The sequence below is a fragment of the Gadus macrocephalus genome, chromosome 3 (genome assembly GCF_031168955.1).
Source record: "Gadus macrocephalus chromosome 3, ASM3116895v1".
Classification (NCBI taxonomy): Eukaryota; Metazoa; Chordata; class Actinopteri; order Gadiformes; family Gadidae; genus Gadus; species Gadus macrocephalus.
The window spans coordinates 5,806,283-5,834,232 of record NC_082384.1 but is presented as its reverse complement, the minus strand read 5'-3'; the positions used below and the strand labels follow the sequence as shown (position 1 = coordinate 5,834,232).

Below are 27,950 nucleotides of genomic sequence, written 5' to 3'. Positions count from 1 at the left end.
TCCACAACTCATAAGGAACCTTCACCTTGATACCGTAGCTCTCCTCGCAGCTCTATTGGTAACGACAAACACGCATAACCTGCATCGCTGCACGTGCCGCCGGTGTTTCGTATCGGAGCAAGAGTGATGTCAAGTAAACAAAAGTCAAAAGACGCTGAAGATGCCGAAGTGGTACAGTCCACTGAAGGGGTGTTTGAAATTGTATGACATTCGATTATTCCTTCCATGATGAGCACAGATGAGAAATACTACATAACCAAACACTTGTAATTTTAATACTAAATCAAGTATTGCAGTACCCCCCCAAACTGTCGTTTTAGTTCCTTTTGGGGGGGTCCAAATCCCATTTGAGGGGGTCAGACCCCCCCCCAAACCCCCCCTTAATTCGAACCCTGCCTGAGCACTGCTGATAAACAAAGAATCAAAACGGGTTTTTCTTCATTTCTGGATGAACAAACAAAATCTCAATAATACCGAGGATGCTTTCATTGTTGTCCTTGGCGGATCGGGGACTTAAGCCTTATCTAAATATATATTTTTTGGCCTAGACTGGCCCATCCCAATCTTTTGCATGAGTGCACATGTTTTGCTGCACTCACAAAGCACGCCCTTCTTCGAGCGTCCTGTCTGCTTGCTCCAGAGGGGCCCTGTGAGGATCAGCCCCGGGGCTCTCTCTGCTGGGGTTCCTGTCTGCTGGCTCCAGAGATGCCACTCTGCTGGTGGTCCGGTCTGCTCGCACCAGAGGGGCCCGCCCTGCTGGAAGTCCTGTCTGCTTGCTCCAGAGGGGCCCTGTGAGGTTCAGCCCCGGGGCCCACTCTGCTGGATTTCGCTCATATCAATCAGATGGCAAATCTGCCAGCATCTGTCTGAAGGGTGTGTCTTCTTTGGCCGGCATTTTCCTGTGCCGCTCTCACATTTGGTCTAATCTAGGGCTAGCAGAAACTGGAAGTCGGAAATCAGTCAGGCGTACATTCAAAACAAGACCATAGGTTTAGTGCCAGAACACCTAATGGCCCGGACACACCATTCCGACTGCCGATCGTCGGCAGAAAAGGCAGTCGGACTGATTTGGTCATGGCCAATTCAACATGTGCAATCGGCGGAAAATAACCCAGACGGGCTTGAAAGATCACAGACGGCTTTGACGACGGCCGATCACACAGCACACATCGAACAGACTCAGGTCACCGAGCTCGCCAGACTGTCCGACGACCGATAATCTGGTTGGTGTGTCAGGGCCTTAACAGATATCCCAGAAAGCCACATGCCTTTCATTTAAATGTTTTTACAAATTGTAAAAACAAATCAGTGTGATTTGTTTTACCAAAGAATACCAGATAAAATATGGTATTCTTTATGCTATTATATGGGATGCTTTTGATCTGTTGATGTGAGTCGACTGCATTTCCTACGTACAAGAAAACCACAATTGGTTGTAATTAGAATTGACCAATTTCTTCTCTGTATTTATTTGGGGGTCCCATAAATCGTGGCGCTGGTGCCTCGGCAGCGGGCGGCGGGCAACGAGCAACCCACTCAGCTGAATTTCGCTCATATCAATCAGATGGCAAATCAGGGGGCAGCGGGGCTCCGGCAGGAGACAATCGCGGGCAACAATCCCTTTCTCCTCCACCTACTGACCTATTGCCCTTAATGACCTATTGCCCTTAATGACCTACCGGCCCTTAATGACCTACTGCCCTTAATGACTCACTGCCCTTAATGACCTAGTGCCCTTAAAGACCCACTGCCCTTAATGACCTACTACCTTTAATGACCTACTACCTTTAATGACCTACTGCCCTTAATGACCTACTGCCCTTAAGGACCTACTGCCCTTAATGACCTACTACCCTTAATGACCTACTACCCTTACTGACCTACTGGCCTTAATGACCTACTGCCCTTAATGACCTATTGCCCTTAATGAACTACCGGCCCTTAATGACCTACTGCCCTTAATGACTCACTGCCCTTAATGACCTAGTGCCCTTAAAGACCCACTGCTCTTAATGACCTACTGCCTTTAATGACCTACTGCCCTTAATGAACTACTGCTCTGAAGGACCTACTGGCTCTAATGACCTACTGCCCTTAATGACCAACTGCCCTTAATGACCTACTGCCCTTAATGACCTACTGCCCTTAAAGACCCACTGCCCTTAATGACCCACTGGCCTTAATGATCTACTGGGCCTTAATGACCTTCTGCCTTTAAAGCCCCACTGCCCTTTTTCTGGTGTAAAATGGATTTGGGATATGTTTTGTATGATAACGAGTTAAAACGTTCGTTTTGGAGCACAAAAACCGCATATAGACGCTTTCTTCAGTTGGCTGTTTTTAGCCGATTCTATCAAAACGCTATAAACTTGGAACGATGGGGGCACTGGTTATGGTAAAAACTAAATCGCTATTTTAAAACACTTAAAAGGCTAAACGTAGCCCGACACTTCTTTGGTAGCATAATAAGGGTCTTAACCAGGGCCGTTGCACCAAATCCTGGGCCCTGTATACAAGAGGTACTGATGGGAGGAGCGATGGAGGAGGAGGAGGGTGGGGGTGTGGCCCTGAGCAGCTTGCAGATACGGTACCATGCACTCTGTTTACAGTGGATGTATAGCAATGGCGAGGCGCACATAGCCTTTAGCCGTGTTCTGTAAATATTCTAGAACACACGGGAGTCCTGGAGCTCTATATCTAAATAATATCATATTATACATAGATATCTATATCATATAATATATATTATCACAGCCAAAAGCTGTGTGAGCCGATATTATGAATCTCAAACGACCGCGTTGGGTTCTCCGACGTTCCTGGATCTTCCACGTCACGCTTTTTTATCGTACATTTTGGGGACCTGTGTGGTTCGTGCAGATCCGAAGAGTTTATTTTGGGGGGGGGGGGGGGGGGGGCGTCGATCAGTGCGCACGTGCAGGTGTCAATATTCCGTAATCTGACTGACTGAGACCCCTCGAGCCTTCGAAGTAAAGAAAAGTGATTCCGATAATGATTTTGTTAGGGGACCAATCACAGCCCTTGCCGTCGCGTCGACTGAAGGTTAAATATTGGATGCGCATGCGCACGTTAGAGCTTAGATCGCGCCCAGAAAATCAAGCCCGACCCGGACCGAGCCCGTGCACGCTCTGTCCGAGCCCGGGCCGACCCGACACTTAACTGTAACTAACTGTAATTATGAGCCCTAGCCTGATTTCAACCCGACATTTATTTGAACACATATGTAACTTTGTACACATTTGTTACTAGGCCTACTCTGCTAAATATATATGTAAGGAATAATGTATAGAACGCCGGTCATTATCGGGAAAATAAGCCCCGACAGGGCGAACAGTACACCGACGCGCAGCGAAGGTGTCTTGCTTCGCCCTGAAGGGGCTTATTTTCGATAATGACCGGCGTCGTTCTATACATGAACCCGCTTATTACACTGCTACTTGCCAAAACTAAAAAAATAACTTCACATGGTGTGCCTTTTTAAAATGTATTCGTTACCAGCATTCGTAGTGTTGATCAGCAGAGCATTAATAAATTGTCCGCAAAGACGGTGACGTCGCTTAGCAAAGGAAAACGCTGGGGTTAACAAGTCACCGGACTACTACCAAAGTGAACGGAGTGTTCCACGGCATTGAGAAGACCTGTGTAATAAAGGCCTATAATATTTCTGTTTATGGCATAGATTTCTCCTCAGATTAGGCCAATAAACCAATGATAAAAATAAAAACGCTCGATCAAAGGCCCGGCCTGAGGATAGTGGTGGGAAATATCGGAGAAGGATGCACTTATTGTGCAGCAGGACGCCGGGTGAAAGTGCAGTTAGAAGTGGTCATTGCTCAAATTAGAAGCCACGACTGAGGTGAATTCAGTGAAGCATAACTTTCCACTGTCTGACTTTTTCAAAAAAATTGAGAAAAATGGATGTGCTAAATGCACACTCTGCATTAAAGAAATTAATTATGCCAGCAGGGGTGTACAGGCCCTGTATGCACACTGTAAGGCAGACATTCATCGGAGGAAAGTGACAACAACAATAACTACACAAAGTGTTGCAGAGTTTCTCCGAAACCCTCTTCCAGATACCCCCTAAGCAGCAGATAAGATCAGGGACAGTGCCAGGCCTACACTGCCAGTACCTGTACCTGTGATCGCATTTCCAATGCAGAGGTGTGTGTTTGTGTTTGTGTGAAAATATATTAACTTAGTTTAAAAAGTCACTTTAACTGAGTAACTAATATATTTTTTATCTTTCTAGGCATATAGCATACATACAGCATAGGCCTTCTCATGATAATAGGATTTCATGCCCTCATATTTTTTCCGACTTCGGGTAGCTCTCTCTTTTTTTGTCATACATGTGTTTGCATCCCTGGTTCATGTACTTCAGGGAGTCAAAGCTAAAGTTCCTTTCCCCCAATTCCTGCTCAACCATGGCTGAGATAACCCCCACTACAGTCTTGTTGTGGAAATACAACAGACATCAAAGAACCGACAGCAAACACTTGCGTTACAGTGTGTGTAATCACACACACACACACACACATGTGGCGCTTGCACGGTCATGTCTCTTTGGCGGGCCAAATTCTCTGGGCGGGCAAGGCAGAGAAAGGAGAGGAGCTTAGATCCTTTATGACGACATATGGGACCACATTCCAAATCAGCGCGCTTGAGCCTCCGTTTTCTTCAAAGGCCAGCAGAACACCTATGGCGTGTTCCAATATTCATACTATCCGTACTTACTAGCCTAAGTTTGAGTATGTAATAATAATAATAATAATACATTTAATTTAGATGTAGGGCGTTCCGATTCAGATCAGGCGAAAATGAGTGTACTGAAAGGACCCGGATGTTGTACTCAAAACGGTCAAATCGCTTAGTGTGTGGTGATGTACACTTTTCGTACTCAACGGCAGCCATCTCAGCTACGTAGCGGAAGAGGGCAGGGCCAGGCTGAGCCAACGTCGGCGCATTTTCCACATAGCCTACATTAATAGTCATTTTGTAGTTTTTATAGCTTTTATAGCTTTTTATAGCTTAAGAGTTAGTGCACCACAGAGTTTTCGATTTGGAACAACACTGACATCTGAAAATTAGCGCACCTAGTGTGTGCGGATAAGTGTACTGATGGAAGTATGGATATTGGAACAAGGCACTAGTGCTAGTTTTACACCAAATGCAAGTTTTAGCAACTGGGGGACCATAGGCCGGCTGGGGGAACTCATATTTATGTTAGAAAACCTCATAAAGTGAGGTTTTCTTGCCATGGGACCTTTAATAAACAATCTGTACACTTACAAAGTTCTCAATGCCTCGTTTTATACGTTTTAAGAAAGCGTCTTTATGCGGTTTTTGTGCTTCAAAACAAACGTTTCAACTCGTTATCATACAAAACATCTCCCAAATCTATTTTACACCGGAATTACCCTTTAATGACCTATTGCCTTTAATGACCTAATCACTGTCAATTTGCCTCATCTCATGACGATAAAAGGCAATTGACGTGGTCTGCATTATTTAGCTTGCGTCCGAAATGACTTGGCCGCGGATCCAGCTCAGAGCTGGAACTCTGCTTCGTCTGCGTACGGCCGAGGACCCAGCTCAGAGCTGGAGTAACTTTTGTTTTTGGCGGACGAAATGTTCGCGGTGGTGGACACATGGTCCAGGACTCAAATGTTTTCCTGTCGGATGTTGGCTTGCGAGTCGCGGGTATTTTATCTAGTATTTTTCTAAATCTGGGCGATTCAATAGTTGACAGGGGAAGTATGTCTTCTACAATGAACCCTGCAACCAGCCTGTCTTTCTGTGTCACCTGCTTCTGCACTCCAACCCTTGAACACTCCATTGCAACATTTCTCGCGAACGACTCCAACTCAGCCCGCGATCGACTGGTAGACCGCGATCCACTGGTTGGGCACCCCTGCTCTAAAGGGCAGTGACTGTTGTGTGTCGCAAATTACCGGCATCGACAAACGCAAACATGCCATCTGTAGAGGAGATGATTTTGCTTTGTGTCATCTGAAATCTGCAAAAAAAAGTCGCAAAAAGTGTAGGCCTACGGGGCACATGGTATGTGACACACCAACGCGCAGATTCTCTCCTCAAAATGTCGCGCCATTTTTAAATGACCAGTTATAACTCATTGCCAAAGCAGGTGAACAATAAAATAAAAAGGTCAGGTAGCCTACATAGTATAATATAAGTATAAAACATTATGAATGGTTGGACTTCTGACTCTATATTGCCGCCTCGATTTACGTTGGTATTGCTCCGTTTCTCCCGGATCGCTCCGGATTCGTAAGCTCAGAGGCGACGGACCCACTGACGGACGAAACGACCTCCGGGACCGGATGAAAGGGTCCCTATCCGTATTTACTGTAGGGTGTGAATGGGCCTTAAGGCTGTGCCTGCACATATGATTAAAAGTCAAACCAATCAGAATAGATGCACTGATGAGTCCCAGGTGAGGCAGGAGCAGTGTGAATCCTAAATTCTCCTGGGCAGGAATGAGGCGACACCCGGTCAGGTCGTAGCAGTTAAAACCACTCGACCCACTGGGGTCGCTGATTGGGCCCTGTGCTTTAATCACTCTATTATGGTCCAGTGAAATGTGTCTTTAGTCGCCGCGATACACAAATTGCAACAGGCAGATATTACGCTCACATGCAGACAACCCTTGCACGGGGGCAAAGTCTCTTTCTGCAAGGCAATTTCACTGTGGTGTTAAACTGAACGGTGCAGCTTTGTTCTGTTGATCAACTGCGGGAGCAATCATGTTGTTTCTGTTTGCCGTGATGACGTCAGTTATCAAACAGACCGGAACTCTCCGTCTGGATTACATAGAGATATTCAATGGTATATGGTATTGATAATAAATTGGACTAGATTTTTTCAAAAGACTATTTCTGTCCACTTAGATAAAGATTCTGACAGGAATCAACAGACGAGCACATTGTCGTCGTCATGTGTATTTTCTCTAACTTTTATTGTGAAGTTCCATTTTATTTTGGAGGTCGTCGATCATTTAGCAGAGGCTTTGCACCTTGACAGCGGTTCGAAGCCCTGCAGACCTAATAAAGACACTTTGCCTCGTCCAGGTCTATGCATCATTACGTCACATAACTGGACACTTTGGGAGATGGTGTAATCCCCTTGGCTGGACTGTAAAACGCATTATTGTTTACTTTAGCTGCCATGACTAGCTTGTTGCTCAGCATATGAGGTCCATCTGTTGACTGCTCCCAGTCCACTGCTCACAGTGGGAGCAAACGAGACCTAAACAGCATTGGTCTATTGCATATGCATAAGTTGTGCTTAAAGTAGGGCGCATCTTATTTTATATAAACCACTTCTATGCAATTAAAGACAATTTAACAACTTACTTTTGATAACTGCAAAAGGTTGATCTTATGATTACTATATGTTAAACATCTTTTTCTATGTGTATGCTACAGGATGAAAAATACCTCAAGCCTGTTGAAGATTTCTGATGTCTCCATATAACTCTACAATTATCATCTCAAACCTTTGTTATAATTAATGTTATTCCAACATGTGCCTAAAGTCTAATAAAATACAACTTTTAGAATTATACCTCTTTAAACAAGCATTGTATAAGACTGTTAGAAGCAAGGGAATGAATTCAAAATGTCTAATATTATTTATTTATGATTAAATCGTTTTAACCTTATTTCAATGGTTATTTTATAAGCCCAAAACCCTGCATACATTAAAATATAATTTATGCAACAAGTATACACAGCATATTTCAGCTTCTACTACTTTCAAATAGATACACAACATTCCTTATGATGCTTAGATTTAATACACTGCAATTATTGAAAGGTTTTATTTACTTTATTGACCATGTGTTACCTATATATCCTTGATTATACGATATAAGTGTCTGAGGCTTAAATTTGTTTTGATTCATTCGACAAGGTTTTTATTAGTCGGTTGTTGACTTGATGGACTTACATTTTAGTGTTTTGCTAAAACTTGATTATTGGACTTTTGAAACTCAACAATAAGTGGTGGTTGGCAGTAAAGGTAAATGGAAAATTTAAAAGGGTAATTGAGAGCTTGTGGAGTGTGGCAGCTCTGCAGAAGCTTCAGATGATATCGACCAGGAGATCAGATCATACACTTAAGTCCAGAAGGCCTAAAAGCTAATATCTTAGAGATATTAGAGCACTTAGAAAACTTAGAGCAGACACACATTATTGACTTTGATAAATACGATACAATTTCTTAGATACCATACAATACAAATTGTAACAACACAAAATAGCGTTAGTCAACAATTAATTTATTAAAACAGTTAAATTATTCCTCCACTTGTTTGTCTTTAATAAATAATTACTGTGGATGTAAGCCTAATAAACATATTGCCGTAAAGCATTATCAAAACATGAAAACTGCATATCATAAGCAAAGGTAAAATGTTATACTTGTATAACATACTTTATGCATTGTATCTGCAATAAAGAGGAAAGTAAAAGCTAACAAGTGTGATATGGGTTTTACCTGGCCTCAAGTGTAAATGTATTTATGTATTTGCTCTATTTTGTGTCTGAGAAGATTTGATTCATTCAATATTCCATATGGTTATTAGAGACATGGGCCTTCTATTGTGTTAATGTTGTCTTTATGGACATGTGTGTGTGTGTAAATATATTTCCTTTTGGAAACATTGCGCTACAGATCACATCAGGGTATTGATATTGAAACCATTCCACTGATGCGAGACCTGCTGCAGTAGCGGCTGGCTGTGACAGGAGCAGTGTGTCTCAGTGGGGCTCAGGCGGACGGAGGTTCATATGTGTGAAAGTGGATTCCCTTGGAGCACGTTATCTTCATCACAGCGCCGTTCAGACCGCTGTCCGTTATCAGCCTCATCACCCCTTCTGCAATCAGCGGAGGCCTTCAAACAGGAGAGAGGGGAGGAGTCAGCTCGGTGGCAGGAGGAAATGGGGGTTAGGCTCTGGGCTGTGCAATAGAACATTGTTGTCTGCTGTTTTTCCTGTTTATCTCAGCCAATCAAGAACAGAGAAAACAAAACAAGGGTTGGGCTGCAGTCTATCAACGCACATCTATTTTTACATCGGGTTGGTGGAAAATATGTTTTTAAATGGCATACGACTGAATGTCATTTGTAGGGTTTATGTTATCAAATATTTTTTTTTAATCGATCATCTTTTTTGTATGGTTTGTATTAATTAGGAAGGTAAGGGAAAAGGCGGTTGGTGCAATCACTGACCCTCAGGTAGGGTGTGTTAATATACCGACTGGACTGGTTTCAGCAGGGTGAATCATTGACTAGTGTGGCACTTGGAGGAGTGCCAAAGATAGAGGGGAAAGCAACGGCATCATTTGTGTGTGGTTGCGGGTGCGTGCGTGTGAGCTTTCATGTACAGCGGATTGCTGTGTGCCAAGCCTCAGTAGAGCCCAGCGATTCTGTGTCAGAAGTCTGGGAGAGGGGACAATGCCTCCTCTGATGAAGGTAAAAAATGGTTTGCTCTATCGGTGAAGTGCAGCTGGGAGTTGAGGGTTATTAAAACCACTCTCTTTGTGCTCGTCGATAAACTCACTGCAGAACTCCAAACTTGTTCATGCTCTGTTTGAAGTCATCCTTGAACTTCACAAACTTCCCCATGTTGGCCTCGTTCTCCACCGAGTGCAGCAAGGGTGTGTTGACAAACGCAGGGCAGAGGACGTTGATCCGGACTCCATAGTCTCCCAGCAACGAGGCATCCTGGACAGATCCATGTACACAGAGGAACAAAAACATGTCAAACAAACCTTAATCCGACCATGCCTCATGCTTCTCTTCATGGCTGTGGATTACTCGAACAACAGAAGATTAGGCAGTTGTAAAGATAATTAATACTGACATCTCTCGACTTTCCATCAATATCAAGAGATCGGTAATAGATGATCTTCCATTGGATTTCTCTCCTGTCTTTAACACAACTAACATGGAGTTTGTGTCCTTCAGAAAACACCCTGAGCAGCAGCCCCCAAGAATGGCCTCTTTCTGTACTCCTGGACTCCAATAGTCCATCTATGGTGATTTGAATCACGCTCCCCGGTCTCCAGATGCTAACACCATTCGTCATGTATCCCGCCGTTCCCATTGTTGAGCAGCTTAACCGGCCAGACAAGAGGCTCCATTGGCCACACAACCGTCTTGGGAACGAGGATACGAGGATCAGGGTTTCCTGACAGAAAGTATTTGAGCAACTCTTTGATGACGTGACTAGACAAACGGCCTTATAGCTGTACTTTTCTTTGGTGAGCCTAACCCTAGCCCTAACCCATATTTACATAGTTTGGTTGATCAAGGCGAAAATGCGGCCTACGATAAAAAATGTGATAACAAGATTGCACATTTCTCTTTTCCTTGTGCTTGATGATTAGTGATTGAGTGATCAAGTCTTCAGAATCAGGAAAGGGCTTTTGAACCGCTCCCACGGTGTGGTCCAGGAACAGTGCTAGGAACGGCAATGTGGAACAACATAACACGATAGGAAACATTTACCACAGAGGAAGATACATGCTCAATGTAAATATCCATGACAACATCCAACATTATTTGTTTATAGAACAGGTACAATCATTTACCATTCATTATCAAAAGTCAAAGCAGCAATTCATTTGTAAGTTAATGCTTACAAACCAATTAACTACTGTTAATTAATGGTTAATTAATGTACGATTATAGTTCAATGTTACCCTTTATTGGTTGCTTTATTGTATGCTCCCAACAAGTGACTTGTACAATGCATCTGCTGAGGAGATCCGTTTTTTTAATTCTACCTCCACTAATATCCTGGAATTGATTGCACCCTTCAAAGACTGTTGTACATCTGTTGCTGAGCCGTGACTAAATGATTACACTTGCACTGTTAGAAAACACATGTAGGCGTGCTGAGAGAAAATGGAAGAGGGATAAACTCCATGTCTCCCTTGGGATTTTAAGAGACAGTTTAACTGAATACCAGAAAGTGGTTAAATCTGCGAATCAACAATTAATTTCCAACTTTGTGTCCAAAAACAGCCATAGGCTCCAGGTTCTTTTTGATACTTTCAACAATCTCATAAATCCCTGTAACTCTCCTGTTGTTGTGCCATCACTCACTTTATGGGAACAATTTCTTGCGTTTTTTATTGAAAAAATCTCTGCAATCAGGTGTTCACCTCCTCTGTCCACCGTAGATCCAGCTGTGTCTCCTGTATGCCCTACTGTCTTTTAGCAGTTCGACCCAGTGTCACTCTCTCTTATTGCAGGTGGTTAAAAAATGTAGACCTTCCCAATATACTTTAGACAGTATACCTGCAAGACTACTGAAACACATCTCTAACATTGGTGGCCCACACATTTTAACATTAATAAACACCTGCCTTGGCTCAGGCTGTGTTCCAACTGCTTTTAAACATGCTATAGTTCAGCCCCTTATCAAAAAACACAACCTTGACCCCTCTGTTCTCTCCAGCTTTAAGCCCATCTCTAAGCTTCCCTTCCTTTCTAAAGTGTTAGAAAAAGGGGTTTTAGAACTGCAGCTACACCTGGATCTTAATGGCATAACAGAAAAGTTTCAGTCTGGGTTAATATCACGCCACAGCACAGCAACTGCACTTTTAAAAATCTTTAATGATCTTCTCTTAACTGTTGACTCGGGGAGCCCCGCTGCGCTCCGGCTTTTAGACTTCACTGCTGCCTTCTACACAGTCGATCACCAGATTATTTTATCCCGCCTGGAACTGTGTGTTGGTATTACTGGAAATGTCCTAAAATGGTTCAAGTCGTATCTGTCGGAGAGAACTTTCTCTGTTTACCTAGGCCAGTACTCAGCTGCAGCCCCACTAGCCTGTGGGGTCCCTCAAGGCTCTATTTTAGCTCCAATTCTTTTTGCTTTATATTTGCTTCCACTAGGTTCCATTTTTGAAAAACTCAACATTTCTTTCCATTGTTTCGCAGATGACTTACAAGTCTACCTGCCGTTAAAATCAAATAAGGATTCCACAAATGCATCTGATAGATTAAAAACCTGGTTGTAACTTAATTTCCTCACACTAAACAAAGAAACTGAGATAATTGTTTTCGGTAAATCTGAACTACTAGATGACATCGGCAGTGTCCTTGGTCCCCTTGCCTCCTACAGCTGCCCTTTTGTTAGAAACCTCTGTTATTTTTGACAATGGTTTTAGATTTGACAAGCAAATAAGCTCTGTCGTCAAGACAAGCTTCTTCCAGCTGCGACTCCTAGCTAAAGTAAAGCCTTATCTCCCTCCAAAGGACTTTGAGAGACTCATTCACTTGATATGATGTCCCGTTTAGATTACTGCAATTCTGTCTTTTGGTGTGGACCAATGTCTGCTCCGTCGCCTGCAGCTGGTACAAAATACTTTTGCACGTCTCCTTACTGGGAAAAGGCGATATGATCACATTACCCCTGTTCAGGCCTCTCTTCACTGGCTTACTGGCGTAGTTTTTAGAATCAAGTTAAAAATTCTGTTGTTTGCTTTAAATCTTTACATGGGCTGGCACCTCAATATATGTCAGAGTTGCTCTGCATTCATGCTCCAGTTAGAGAATTACGGTCAGCTCGGCAGGTGCTGCTGGATGCACCTAGGTGCAGACTAAAAACAAAAGGTGACAGAGCATTCGCTGTGGTTGCTCCCAATCTCTTGAACACCCTTCCCCTGAGTCTGAGAACTGCCCAGTCCATTGACCAGTTTAAAACGCTACTAAAGACTCACTATTATGCATTGGCCTTTAACACAAATCTTTAATCTGAATGCTTTCTTTTTTGCATTGGCCTTTAAAACAAATCTTTAATCTGAATGCTTTTTTCAACAGTTTTGCTTTGTTACTGTTGTTGTTTTTGCTGTTTTTGTGTATCTTAGGCCTATTTGTTGTTTTGCATTGTACAGCACTTTGGTCAACTATTGTTGTTTTTGAATGTGCTATATAAATAAACTTGGCTTGACTTGACTTGACTATTGCTATTCTGTTGTAAAAAAAATAAGGGTAGAGGGTAGACAATAAGTAACTTTTTGTCCTGTAGGGCTTTTAAGTAACCCTACTGTTTAGGTTTCACTCTGCCCCTAGGCACCTGTGTCTATTGGAGATTCTCATTGGTGGATCTGCAGGGATATCATACATTTGTTTGCTGAATCTATAGATCCTCAGCATAATGAATGCAAATATCAAAGAAGATACAGTACTTGCCTTTTGCAAACTGAACAGTCCAGACGGCAACTACTTCCATAAACCATAGTAAATACATGAGGAGTGCTTGCAGTGCAGGGTTCACTAGTGCTGTGAGAGTGTATGAATAATAAGCAGCTGTCTGAGCTGTGAACGGCGTGTTATAAACGGTGGGCTGCAGCAGCTGGAGGCTGCTGGGAGCCACCAGGCTGCAGACTATCAGTGGGAGAGGGCCCATTGGGTAAACAGCTGAGCTTCCCTATCATCAGCCTGGTATTTCCAACCGTTGGTTTCCAGGGCACACAGGTGGAGAAAGGGGCGGTTCACGACGAGTTGTGATGATTGACGAAAAACATTGATACCTGAACATGAGCAGACTTCCACTTCCGTGTGTGTGTGTGTGTGTGTGTGTGTGTGGGGGGGGGGGTGTGTGTGTGTGCGTGTGTGTGTGTTTTACCCACCGCTATTGCTCTGGTGAAACCAATGACTCCGTATTTAGTCGCCGTGTAGACAGGCTGATGTGGAGAATGCAGGAATGCTAGATTACAAAGGAAAACAAACACAAGGTAAGGCTTCGTCTTGAATCTGATAAATGTGTGGGTATGAGCAGCAGATGCATATCTAATGAAAATGTAACCTCTATGAATATGAATAGGGATGCTTTATCTGGGCATCTTCTAATGAATGTCATTGTCACAACTTTATCTTAAAATGGTTACTGTCAAAAGGTTTGACAGGATCTTGTACTCCAATAGTATCTATACTTGAGGGCTATTTACATTAACCTTCTGTATAATAATTGTGGACTAATTGTATGTTAAAGTATTATAGTAATACCATTATTGTTATTGGTCTTGCTACATATTTATACACACACATGATTAATTTAATTACCCATGTTCTGTATTTAGATAATTCAATTCATTTTGGGGGAGGGGTATTATGATGTGAACATTTGAATATGCCAAGATTATGAATCAAAACATTGTAAGTTCCATAACGTTCTATTAACAAACAGCAACATCTTCAGTGATGTGAGCATTAATGCTTACCCACATTAACATTAACAAGTTGATACATTTATTACACACACACACACCACACACACACACACACACACACACACACACACACACACACACACACTTGAACAAAACATGCAGAGACGAGCACAAAAATGTTTTGAATACTACCATTTACTTGGTTTTACAGGAACTCTTTGAACAACACTAACACTGACTATTTAAAGGATGGTTGTGTGTTTTAGTTAGATGTAGTTATTTCAAAAAGCTAAATCTGCTCATAAAATGTCCAAGCGCAATCAACGTTTCCAAAGCTTAATAATGTTGTAAATGTCCCTCTATTATTTTAGGCAGAATCGGAAATATGAATTCTCTCTGCAAGCAGCTCCATTAACATTCAGTGGAATGTGTCAGTACTTTCTTACATTGTAGTAGGCTACTGCTGCCAGCTGCCTTCTATAACCATGCTCAAATACAGGCTATGTTGTAGGCCTACAGATGATATATAGTCCAATCATTTAGTCGTTTGTTTATCTGACTCACATAAGGCTCATAACGTTAAGTGGTAAATTGAATCAATGATAAGAGAAGGATGAGAACACAAAGGTTTTAGTTAAGGAGATGTACTGAGGCCGCACCAAAAATACAGAATACTTTATAACAAAAACATAGTTTAGTAAAGTCTTCAGTAGTCTTTCAACACCACACTAACAACCCCCGTCATTTCATAGTCCATGGTATCAGTACGGTCTCAATGACTGGACTCCCCGAAGGCCTGCAAGGAAATACTTTCTTGGAAAGAAGCAAACAAAACCCACCCATTTTAAGTCAACTACAAGCCAGAAGGAACCCGGTTTGCTCTGCTTCAAATGGTGCAGTGCAGGGCAGAGAGTAAATGGTGTTGGCTTGAACTTTGCCCATCCGTTCTTTCTGTTTAATGAATAAAGAGTTCATTCAAGTTCACTTGGTACCGTGTTTCAATTTTCTTTTTTATTTCATCAAATTGTCCTTTTAATTGAATAACTATTTCAATGTTGTTGTTTCTTACACAAGGGACATAATCTTGCAACAGTTATAAAACACTCTGTTAACTATCATAACTAAGATCTAATCTAATGCCTGGAGAGGCAATTCCTTTGTGCTTAGGTCTCAAATCCATGTCATAGAGACAGTTTGCTAAGCAAAACATGTGGGGGGAAAGGTTGGATAAGCATTGAGGGGGTGGGAGACTGCAAGAGGAGCAGACAGAAATACATCCTCTCACAATACGAAGCCAAACTGCAGCGCATTTCATGAAGTTTCTTGTAAAGTGTGTGACATTTTGTCAAGTATTGAACTTTTAACCCCATGTTAAATATATCTTACTCCATTACCACATTTGGTGCATATTATTCACAAACCGGTATCGCACAAATTGGCAAACCATATGTTTTCAAGTACATTCTTTTCACAGACTGATTAGTAACTAAGTATGTAAAACCTGCCTTGCTTTGTACCTAACTCAATGCTCAGCTAAACCTTTATCATGAGTGTGACATTCAACATTCCAACTGTGAACATTGGAGTGTGTGTGTGTGTTTGTGTGTGTGTGTGTGTGTGTGTGTGTGTGTGTGTGTGTGTGTGTGTGTGTGTGTGTGTGTGTGTGTGTGTGTGTGTGTGTGTGTGTGTGTGTGTGTGTGTGTGTGTGTGTGTGTGTGTGTGTGGCACAAGGGCTCTGTGGGGTAATGCTTGAGAGCGGACGCTGTCTGTGGTACTGAAGCTGCCCGCTCTGTTTCCTAACAGCGTCCTGGTCACTGCAATAGTCTACACTGACCAGAGTGATTACAGCCTTTGTGTGAATGCCCCCGTCTGTCCTCAACTCATCCTCATACACGTCTATTTTGTATTCATCTATCTCAAGGACATTTGCATGTTTAGAAAAAACTTTGTAAGCCTGGTGTCAGCTAGACTGGTTTGCCCCGCCCATTCTGACGGCGATTTAAGTTCGCCCTGCACAAGGGTCTGAAGAAGAGCAATATATTGCTTTCTGCTTCTGAAACGTTTTCGCGGGAGCCAATCACCAAGCTGGCTGTTCCCCTTGGCGCGCTATTTGCTGGTTTAACACAATGACGACAGGGAAGCGACGGCAAGCAGCCAATCGCGTACAGAGTCAGTTGAACTGGGCCCGTTGATCACGCCTCTTGTGCTGAAGGCAGCTTCCCCAGACCAACGTGCAATCTACGATTGAGCTTGGTCTGGCAATAGCCAGACTAGCTGTCAGCATCAAGGTCAAGGTCAAGGTTCAACTTTATTGTCCCCGTGGGGAAATTTGTCTTGGGCACAGTGCATCATTGCTTTCTTAACATACACAGAGTACAACAGAACAAAAACACATCCACAGACACAAACACAACCAGACAAACCAACATTTTAACATCGTGAACATGGAGCTTGATAGACTTAAATTGCAACTTGCTGTATAGCATAGAAATCTACAGTATGGGGATTAAGTGCAAGTGTTTATTGTACTAGAACTTATGGATAGAGTGCTATGTGCTAAAGTGCTTAGTTCTAAAATGCTATGTGCTAAAGTACTATGTGCTAAAGGGCTAACCTATTTATTGCACATTATTCTATTGCACATTGTTCGTCAGTTTAATGGCGGCTGGGATTAATGATAATTTAAGGCGGTGAGATTTGCATAGCGGCACAGAGTCTTTTCCCTGATGGCAGGTTTTCATATTAAGGGAAGAGTGGGTCTTGGGAGTTGGAAATTATTTTCTTTGCTGTTTTTTTCTAACTTTTTTTTTTTTTTGCCTGCTCATAGATGCTCTGTATAGGCTCATTCTTTCCTCCCTAAACAGTGTTGGTGATACAACGCAACCCTGTGGGACTCCTGTGTTGCAGTGTTTGGTGTCTGACAGTGTTCTGTTGACCTTTACTTGCTGTGTTCTGTTCGTTAAAAAAGAGTAAAACCATTTGATCAAGGTGGTGTTTACACTCATGACTTTCAGCTGAATTTGCACTGTATTAAAAGCTGAGCTGAAATCAACAAATACAATTCTAGCATAAGCTATCATGGTTTACATGGTAGGTCAGCCCCTCACTGCTGCCACTGTTCAGGAAATGGGACCCGCTCATGAAGAGAGTTCTGTGCCAATGTGGCTCAGAACTCACAGAAATCTGGATCATCAAGATGTGATGATCCAGTACAGATGTAGACAAAGCCATGCCTTTAGTCTGTCCTGTCAGGTGCCCTCCAGAGGGCAAGGTGCAGTTATAATGCATGCAGACGTGTGTTATCTTTTGCCTTTGTGTGTGTGTGTGTTTACCTGCCATGGATGATACATTGATAACGACCCCGCCACTCTTGCCGTGTTCTTTGCTCATGTGGTCCAGAGCGAGATAGGTTCCCTTAACGACTGACGTCTGCACAGACAGAGTACTCTCAGAATCAGACATTTGAATTACCAAAGTAGAAATCACAATGAATCAGTCACTGCAGGTATTAGCAGTTGTTATAGGAAATACAAATGTAGAATATAGAGGCTCAGGAGGGGATACTTATATTAAGGACGCATTTTATAATGTGCCTAAATGTGCGAGAGTGCGACTACCAGTGCCTTGACACATAGAACCCTAAACATTAGTTTCCTCTCAAACTGCGTCTTGTATTTGGAAGATGTATCTATGCATTGGGGCCGTTAGGCCTACCGAGTTAGGAGACATTAATATATCAAGATATTAGGAGATATAAAGACCCAGACCGGCTGCAGGGTTGATCATTTGAGGGGTTACAAAAGGAAAGGCCACGTAGATTACATGGGCTTCCTAAGGAGATAAGGTAGGATGATAGACCTTTTTAAATGTATAATTATCAACCGAAGGATTAATAACGATGTTGAGAACTCTAGCCATAGGCCTACTCTGCCTGCATAAAATATCCATTTATTTCGATATTTTCAGAGGTTTTTGTGTTCGGTTTTAGGGCGCATGATTGTCTTGCGGGTTTTTTTGTATGTTAAACAACATTTCAAAAGGCCAGTGGATAACATGTCGTAATTTACCAAATTGACTTGTATAGTCTTTTCCCAGTCGTTCTCATTGTTGATGCCAGCGTTGTTGACCACATAGTCCAGCCGGCCATACAGGTCCACGGTTCTTTGGAAGGCATCTACGGCAATAGAGACAAAAGAGAAGAACAAACCAGTAACTGGTTTTTCAGACTATTGAATCATCTGAATGAGCCCTAATTGCAGGAACCTTTCTTGACAGATTTCGGAAAAAATAATCAATTCAAGTCAAGTCACTTTTATTTATATAACACATTTAAAAACAACAGGAGTTGACCCAAAGCGCTTTACATTTTCAGAAATCAGGGTTGGGCAGGACAGTTGTTGAAAGGGGCCTAGGGATACACAGGTCTTGACTAAAAAAGAAATGCATAAAATAAGTAGAAAATAAGTAGAAAGAGAGTGATAAAAATAATAAGAACAGGGTTAAGGGTGTTAAGGGTTGTTAAAAGCCAGAGTGAAAAGGTATGTCTTGACTTAAAACTGACAAGGGTGGTAGAGGACTTGATGTGGGGTGGAAGGGGATTCCAAAGGTTTGGGCCAGCAACAGAGAATGCCCGGTCATCTTTCGTTTTAAGACGTGTACGGGGGACATCCACACACATCCACACACGTTTAAGACGTGTGTGGATGACCGGGTCGACCTTGAGGTGGAGTGTGGGGAAAGCATTTCAGCAATATAAGGGGGGGCTGAGCCATTAAGAGCTTCTTCCGGGACCTCCACTGGCTCCCTGTAGTAGCTCGCATCAAATTTAAGACGATGGCACTGGCCCTGCCTACCTCCAAACATTGCTAAAGCCACACACCCCTGCTCGATCCCTCCGCTCAACTACCTCAGCTGGATGCCTGGTACCGCCATCGCTAAGAGTTAGCAAAGGCCGTTCAGCAAAGTCACAACTTTTCTCGGTTTTGGGACCTCAGTGGTGGAACGAGCTCCCTGCCGCTCTCAGGACCGCAGAGTCGCTCACTATCTTCCGAAAAAGACTCAAGACTCACCTATTCAGAGTCCACCTCGACTCTGCATAGCCACCCTCCCCCTTCTGGCCACCATTGTACACTGTATTGTATTGTATTGTATTGTATTGTATTGTACTATAGTACTTAACTGTGTAGCAACTGCAGTAGCTGCTATCATGGCTGTAACACGGGGAATTGGTTAGCCTACGATTGTTGTACTTGCACTTGGTTCTATGAACATCCTTTCTGTACCGACAGCGATATATTGATGCACTTCTTATGACAAATGTACTTATTGTAAGTCGCTTTGGATAAAAGCGTCTGCTAAATGCCCTAAATGTAAATGTAAAAACAAAGAGTAAAATCTTAAAATCAATTCTAAATTTTACAGGGAGCCAGTGCAGCTGAGCCAGGACTGGTGTGATGTGCTCTCTCTTTTTAGTGCCAGTGAGCATTCTGGCTGCTGCATTCTGGACCATCTGTAATTTGTGGATGTTAGATTGAGTAAGAACTGTGTATAAAATATTGCAGTAATCAAGTCCTGAGGTGATAAAAGCATGTATGAGAATTTCAAGATCACTCCAGGATAAAAGGGATTTAAGATTTGATATTACTCTAAATTAATAAAAAAAAATAAGAATAACGAGGTGTCATTAACCCAAAGAGAATAAGAACAACTATCAAATATCTACAAATACTGAAGAATAAAGGCTAAGTCCAGCAAAGCGTTGATCTAATCTTTTCAGGTAAACCTCAAACAATGAATGAAGCTGAACCAGAGGGAGTAGATCCAGTATGTGTCTTTACCTGTGGCATTTGCATTCCACACTAGGACACCAAACAATTAGGACCAAACACTCTGCTGTACAAGTTTACATGGGCATTCATTCAGCAAATGCATTCACTCAGTGATATACTTATGCTTGTATAAACTTGAAGCACAGGTGCAGTCTAGGCACCTTCAAATATTTCCGGGGCTTGAGGATTTGCACCAAAACATTCATGTGTGCACAATAATCCCACTCTGCACAAGCCGATGCACATGTGGCACCCAAGTAAATGAATGTTTTTTTACCAATAACACAATAGTGGAAGTGTTTTTCTCCTCTGCACAAGTCTTAAACTAACCTCACTATTTGATAGGTAAACGCTTATTTTCATCAAATGAAACTGCTGTTCTATAGCACATTACAAGTTCCAGAGCAATGGTGTAGCTATGGCCTACAGAATACACCCCGTGCTTTGATGTGATGCAACGCTGCATACATGGTGGTAGTTCACCGTCTTGCTGTAACTTGATAGGCATTTTTAAAAGAAGATTTCTTCCCCCTGAACTCAGTGCAGAGTTCAGACAGACTGAACGTACACAGGAAGCTCTGTGACTGCTTTTGGACAGCTATGACACCAAAAGAGTCTGCAGTTCTTATTGCAGATAAATAATCCTGCTTTGGATTGTTATATTTGGCATGTCTGAAATCAGAAGAAATAAAACAACATAAAACTATGCCAGCCATGTCTGAATAAATTGTCCTGAAAATAAAAATCACATGACCATGGGATTATGACTATGTATTATATTTGATTATGCAATAACCTCTTTGTAAAATGTAAAGTGGTCTAGTTCTTGGCAGACATGGTCATAATCGTAATCCTTTTCTAAACTGACAAGATAAGACAGATACATTGAATGGAAATTAGAGATGTAGAATTAAGTGGAAAAAAGAAAGTACAAATACCTCACACACACATAACCTCACAAGCTTACACAAGAGTTCACATACATGTATACACTTATTAAAAATTTACAAACGGCGGAACATCGTTCATCTTTATAAACTAGATTCATGTGCAAAGTCTAAATGATAAAAATAAGTCGCTCTCACACACACAGACACATACACTCTCTCACACACAGACATACACACACACATACTCTCACACACATACACACACACACATGCACACACCTTGTTCTGTTTTCTCTGTGACCTGTGAACAGCAGAACAGTCCTTTGAGTGAAACAGCATTCCTCAACAGTTAGCTTGCGGGCATTCCCTAATTCCTCAACAGACAATGAAACCCTGTTTTGTTTTTAGACACTGCCTTTCTCAACGCATCAGGTATGAAGAAACAGCTTCCAAGATAGTAAATGTTGGTATATCACTATAGATAGCCATACTTCCATGTCTTTGCTATGTTATCGACCTTTAGGGAGATTTTGCAAAGTCAGCTCGTAAATCAACACACCGTTGAAATGTTTCTGTACATCCTCGCTCCAACAACATAGTCACGTTCATCATAGACAGGTATATCCTCTTTTCAATCGATTTACAGAGAAACATCAGAGCAGCGCAGAAGGCTCCAAGCCAGATGCATATTGGCAAGAATAATATAATCCAATACCTTTGAGTTTATCCCCGTCTGTGATGTCACACTGGATAAACGTGCAGTTCCCCTCTCCGTATTTAGCGTCCAGCTGCACCTGGCATTCATGGCCTACCTCCTGGTTCAGGTCCACCACAGCCACCTACAGAAGGACCAAACACACAGACATTCATTCTCATATGTTTGTATAGGTTACCTCTGTCAGCAGAACAACAACAGAAAGAGACGAATAGAGATAATGTGAAATATTAACGTAGCGTGAACGTGCAGACGTGCTTACCAGAAGCAAGGCTAATGACCTGAACTTTGCATTTCCTCCATCCGTCCGCTTTGTCTAGGCAGCCATACTGACTGACATGTAGTCATTCAGCAGAATATGCTTTTACCTTAACACACTGACACGTGAGGCTGACCACAACCACAGGCTACACTCCAAATTGGAGAACCTCAAAGACCTGGAGTGAGTTCCAGTTGCAGAATATATCACATTTCAAAGGACAATTGCCAAATCACATTTATATTTACTTCAGTATCAATTTAAAAACATTTCTAAGTTTGAAATGACTTACACAATTGTCAATTGTGTCTATTCTTTTCTTGGCAAGCGGAGCTACCGTGATTGTAACCAGTTTTCACCAAAGGCCTTGTTGATATTGTGTTTAGCAGTGTTTTTACTGGCCACGCCTGCAGAGACAATCAAAAGGACCAATAACCAGTTATGTGTGTTGTGAAGTAAAGGTATATTATACAGGTTATCTCTTGTTAACATTTTGGACACTTTGTTGTGTCAGACACAACCGCTGTCACGCTTTGAATCTGCTCAAACTGGGAATGCAGTGCACCACAGACTAACCACTGATTAAATCACTTGTGCCAAAGTTTTCAACTTTCCTTACAGAATTTGACATAGTAGCAGTACATTTAATGTACATGTACTGGAAACATCAACGCATTGTAGTATTTTCTAAGGTAACCAAAACAGCCGAGCAGTATATGGACTGTAAGGTAGATTTAGATGGGGGCAACTCCTGGTCATTTTAGTATTTTTCTACTGCACTCACAAATTACTTTTTAGTTTATTTTTTGAATTTGATATCTCCTAGCTGTATACATTATAACAAACTTACCAGTAAATAAGTGTTCTGTAGTGAAATGTGATTATAAAATGTTGTTTTTCAGTTGACTATGAATGTATAGGTTCAATTCACAATACCAAATACATATTTCATTTAAATAGAAGGACATTTTGTTCAGCACTCTTATACGAGTGCTGAACAAAGACAAATGTTTAATAAGCGAAAATAAAAAGAACCGTCATACACAAGTTGTCTTATTCAGCAAAGCTATTTCTCTAAATACCAAAAATAATTATTGCTGCCAAGCAGTAAGTGATCAGCCTCGATCCAGGCCAATAGCTCGTGTTCCCCTAACTTCACATCTATTTCAGACGTGTTACACACTCACACATAAACTAGCAGACATTGAACTACAATCACGCTCAATGAAGCAATTGTCTCTTTATAAGCACTAAACAAACACAGTATGTCAGTATTAAATATCCTTTCCTTAACAGAATGCCTTGTTAGTAAAAAGGTAAAGGCATGCAGAACCCGGGCTGTGAGTGACAGTCCTGGTTGACGGGACACGGCGTGTGAGCCGCCGACCTCTGAGCCTGAGGGTCCCAGCCGTGAATTACTAACCTTAACTGAACTGTTCAGAAGGGACTCCACCACGGCACGGCCGATGCCCTGGGCCCCCCCGGTCACCAGTCCCACCTTCCCGCTCAGGGACATCTCCCGGCCGCTGGCCTCTGCTTGCTTGGAGGAGAAGTCAAACCCAGTGCAAACCCTCACTCTATAGTTTCACTCTGGAATGAAAGGAGAAATGTTTTTCTTGAAATGTGTTTCACTCCCGCTGTGTCGATGCTCTCCTTAGGAATGAGTGACTGCCCTCTCTCTCTCTCTCTCTCTCTCTCTCTCTCTCTCTCTCTCTCTCTCTCTCTTTCCTCTCTCTCTCTCTCTCTCTCTCTCTCTCTCTCTCTCTCTCTCTCTCACTCACACACTCACTCTCTCTCTCTCCCTCCCTCCCTCCCTGTCTCCCTCCTTCCCTATCTCTCCCCAGCACTCCCTTATCTGACAGGCTTTACATGTAATGACTTCTGTGTGTGTGTGTGTGTGTGTGTGTGTGTGTGTGTGTGTGTGTGTGTGTGTGTGTGTGTGTGTGTGTGTGTGTGTGCGTGTGCTATCTCTCTTAGCAGCGCTGCTTTCCCGCCCTCTTCCTTTCTTCCTCCTGTTGCTCTCTCTCTGTCTCTCTCTCTTTTAGCCACGTGATCGTTTCCTTCCCCTTTCTATCACTCTATACAAACATATGTTTATGTGTTAGTTCCAGGCGCCTCTCAATGGCCTTCTCGAGCACGTATTAGCTCTGCTTTTGTTGCTTTTCCCTCTAACTTTTTTAAGCTGTCACATACCTCAATTAATCTCCTGAATGTCTCTTGCTTACTTCCCCCTTATGCTTCCATGGCAACAACACAAGGCTTAGTGTACGCTTTGTGTAAATACAGATAACATGCGTTCACTGCCCTGCCAGGTGGAGGTGTTTACGGACACCTCTCTCAGACCCTCGATTCTGCCATGAAACATGGAGCTAGTGTTCTGCAGTTTGGTGTGCTTTCTTCAGTGCTTTAGCCGACATCACAGGAGGTCATGTATGTACTGTAGACCTGCCCCTTATGTAACCTCAAAGCACCTCACTAATAATGATAATCACAAGTATCGGTGTCTGGAGAGCAGGTGATTGGCTATTGAAACACACCTGGGAGCAACACTGTTTCTAAAACCAGGACACCGTACACAGAATGTTGGACAGAACGGTTGACGAAACACACCTACTTTAACCCACTCAACAAGTGTAAGTAATTCACCATTCTCTATGCGTTAAATATAAATGATGGTTCCTCAATCTAGCCGACCAATGGGCATTGGAACAGGGGGCGTGGCTCTGAATCTTTTGTTACCTGACACCTTGGCTTGGACAAATAGCCCCTACTGAAGAATAGCAGGAGTAGTAATAGCAGTAGTTGTTCAATATATAATCATAATATTATTATCCATTACTACTACTACTAATTGTGTAACTGCGTTAATCTTTTAAAAGATTAACAAAAACATACAATAAATACAGGCCTTTAAACAAAATCTGAAACTGGCCCGGTTTCATGCATTACATTTATTAGTATCATCACTTGTACAAAAAAATATTTTCAATATATTCTTTACCATAGAAATATACATCTCAATACAGGATTGACTTTTGTCAAATTGTGCCACAGTGTCGAAACAACAGCAGGACCGGAGAACCACCACATGGGTAGCCAGCAGCAAAACCCCAGCACCGTTTGACACTCACTGGGCAGGAGTAACATAACTCCTCCTCCCCTCTCCCAGTCTCTCCACAGAGAGGAGGAACTGGATTGGCAGGCCTGGCTGGTTTGGCTCCCTCTATGCATGGCCTCCTGCACTTACCATCCTCGTTGAACAGAGAATGAAATAAAAGGGCATGTTGGTGGTTCATTGATATAGCTGCTCCATGATGAATGATTACTGTATTGGTGGGGATTAAGCACAACTAAACTGGGTTGAGTGATGACTGGCAATCTTAAGACAACACTGGTGTTTTTGAAGACTTGGTGTGTTTGTCTGTTTGTGTGTGTTTTTGTGTGCGTTTGTGTATTGATGCCACTGTTTAAGCATGACACGGTGGCAGTGTTACAAGGCTGGTGTTGCTAGCATGGGTTCATTTGTGTACCTGCTTTCTATACTAAGAACATAGGAAAAAAGATTGTTTAACAAAATAACGTTTTCCTTATAAAGAAGTCTGTCCGAGAAGGAATGAGAATGTGTTAAATGAAGACTAGTTTTCTTCTTTGTAAATCTATGGATGAACAAAAGACTGGAGTATATATACATAACTTTGTCTGTGTGTATGTTTTGTGTGTGTGTGCGCAAACGTATGCATAGCATGTGTTTTTGCCACTGGGGATGACCAAGTGGTTCACCCCTAGTCCTCAGCACAGTGAAAGACTTGGTGTTTGTAGTCCACATACCTGCAGTGAGTACATGTTATATTTTCCATTGTACAAGTCCATAATAGCACTGGTATTTAGAATCAGGGATTTCTTAGCTTTTTTTGAGAAGGGACCCCCATATTTGTAGTGAAAAACCTGATGTTTTGTAGTTTTAGTGTTGCCCAAAGTCAATGGAATGGACGTGCAACCCTTAGGGAAGCATCATAGTACATCTCTCACAGTGTGAAAAGGATATTCCAAAGAACACAATGTTAAGTTGAAATTCCCATTGTTCAATGACATCGGCAGACTTCAATGTCCATTTCCATTAATTTAAATTATGCATAGGATATCCATCTGTTACTGGGGAGAACAGCTGTTTTAGAATTAAATGTCCACATGTACTTGCTCAATAGTCCCCAACAAAACTTGTAATATGCACTGTAAATAAGCAGGGGAAAAGGTCCTTCAAAAGTAAATCAAGTGAAACAAAGCACAATGTGTTGAAGCTGTGTTTGTTGTGTAATATAACAATTGTAGAATAAGATAACTTTGACTAAGCTGCTATGAAGGCATAATGACTTGCCATAACCGGAGTCTATGTTGTTCATACATTGTGATTAGTGTGTATATCTGATTTAATTTCTTCACTCACATTAGCTGACAGATGAATAAGCTATTTCTAACAAAATCAAAAGCCCTCAAATAATTGCTCATAAATCCAACCAACAGCACTTTAACGTGTATGCAAACCGTGACTCAGGGTTTGTGTGTACGTGAAACATAAAGAGATGTATTCTACCGTTTCTGTCTATTAACACCAAAATGGTGAGCATGTCTGAGCATGCTTTAAATGGAGTTCCTTTATATCACTGTTTTATCTTTCCATTTATAACCATTTCCATTTTTATCAACAAAAAACATCTTGCACACTCTAGTGCAAGATATGCAAATATTTTTAGAAAGTAATCAGGTAGTTCCAATGTTCCTCTTCCCGATCTTCTGATAAATAGATCCCCTGTTCACCTCCGACCGCTCCCTGTGCCCCAGCGAGGGCCGCTCCCTGTGCCCCAGAGAGGACCACTCCCTGGGCCCCAGAGAGGGCCGCTCCCTGGGCCCCAGAGAGCGCCGCTCCGTGGGCTAGCGCTTGTGCACGTCCTCGTGCCTCAGGATCTTGTAGAGCACCCAGTAGAAGATGTTGAAGAAGAGGAAGGCCAGGGGGAAGCCGGCCCGCGACACCGTGTCGATCTTCTTGGCGCGGTCGATAAACAGCTTCCTCATCTGCTCGTGCGTTTTGCCGCCGGGGCCGGGGGCCGCCTTCCCCCCCGCCGCCCCGGGCAGGGTGTGGGCAGCCAGGGCCGCGCTCCCTCCTGGGGTTGTTGCTATGACAACGGCACTGTTTGCGCTGTCCTTGGAAATTGACTCCTTGTGGTTGCCGTGGGCGGAGCCTGTGACGCTGCGGCGCTTGTCTCGTACCTCCTCCTCCTGTGAGGATAAACAGAATGATCATGCATGAGGCAACAAATGTCTTGGTACTGTTGTTTGTTTCTGTTTCTGTGGTAGTGTGTGTGTGTGTGTGTGTGTGTGTGTGTGTGTGTGTGTGTGTGTGTGTGTGTGTGTGTGTGTGTGTGTGTGTGTGTGTGTGTGTGTGTGTGTGTGTGTGTGTGTGTGTGTGTATGAGAAGCTTGCAACAGGATAATTGTTGTGGAAAATGGATCCTTATTCCAATAATAGTGAAGTCTGTGGAGCATAAAGTTCTCTCGGACGTGTCAATCAACATCAACCGCTGCCCAGACTGAACTATACCCTTCAACGTCACGAAATGACGCAAAAACAGGATTTCACACAACTTTTCTTAGTCCTATTTTAATAACAGTGACAAAATGATATAGCTTACTATGTTGAATATCATACATGTTGAAGACATGTTTAAAAAATGGTATTGGCTTCAAGAAGAATATGCCACCAAAGCAGTAAGACTATCAGATCTCTACTTCAACGAATTATATGATTTTTTATATTGTTTATTTTATATAATTCCTTTTATTTCAATATATATATATATTTTTGGTGTTATGCAGATCTGTAGGGAACCCGGGAGGTGACATGGGAGTAATTCTTTTTTTTATACGCACACGCTTAAGAAAATCACACGCACGCTTAAGTAAATCGCACAAACACAGATCAGATTAATACAGATCAGAATGTTTTTTAGTTATCCAACACCTGATAGTGTTGGTAAT

At 42.4% G+C, this 27,950-nt stretch overlaps 3 protein-coding genes across 8 annotated transcripts in view; 1 reads left to right on the top strand and 2 right to left on the bottom strand.

Annotated features, from left to right (window-relative positions):
* cep44 (centrosomal protein 44) overlaps positions 1-8,014 on the top strand; it is a 38,227-nt gene extending 30,213 nt beyond the window's left edge. For 4 of the 5 annotated variants that reach the window (XM_060046788.1, XM_060046787.1, XM_060046786.1 and 1 more), the window contains one exon: positions 7,467-8,014. In XM_060046788.1, the coding sequence (XP_059902771.1) occupies positions 7,467-7,515 (49 nt within the window). In that variant the 3' untranslated portion in view covers positions 7,516-8,014. The remainder of the gene's footprint in view (positions 1-7,466) is intronic. The other variant, XR_009524810.1, reaches the window with a different exon arrangement.
* On the bottom strand, positions 8,014-23,586 carry hpgd (15-hydroxyprostaglandin dehydrogenase). The gene is made up of 7 exons (XM_060046793.1): positions 23,342-23,586; positions 21,660-21,783; positions 18,294-18,400; positions 17,559-17,655; positions 13,687-13,763; positions 9,603-9,766; positions 8,014-8,935 (listed from the first exon to the last, which is right to left on the bottom strand). The coding sequence occupies exons 1-7, from the start codon at positions 23,432-23,434 to the stop codon at positions 8,812-8,814; spliced, it is 786 nt and encodes a 261-aa protein (XP_059902776.1). The 5' UTR covers positions 23,435-23,586; the 3' UTR covers positions 8,014-8,811.
* Positions 23,587-24,854: 1,268 nt separating this feature from the next.
* glra3 (glycine receptor, alpha 3) overlaps positions 24,855-27,950 on the bottom strand; it is a 50,084-nt gene continuing 46,988 nt past the window's right edge. For both annotated transcript variants that reach the window (XM_060046780.1, XM_060046781.1), the window contains one exon: positions 24,855-27,192. In XM_060046780.1, coding sequence (XP_059902763.1) covers positions 26,848-27,192 — 345 coding nt within the window. In that variant the 3' untranslated portion in view covers positions 24,855-26,847. The remainder of the gene's footprint in view (positions 27,193-27,950) is intronic.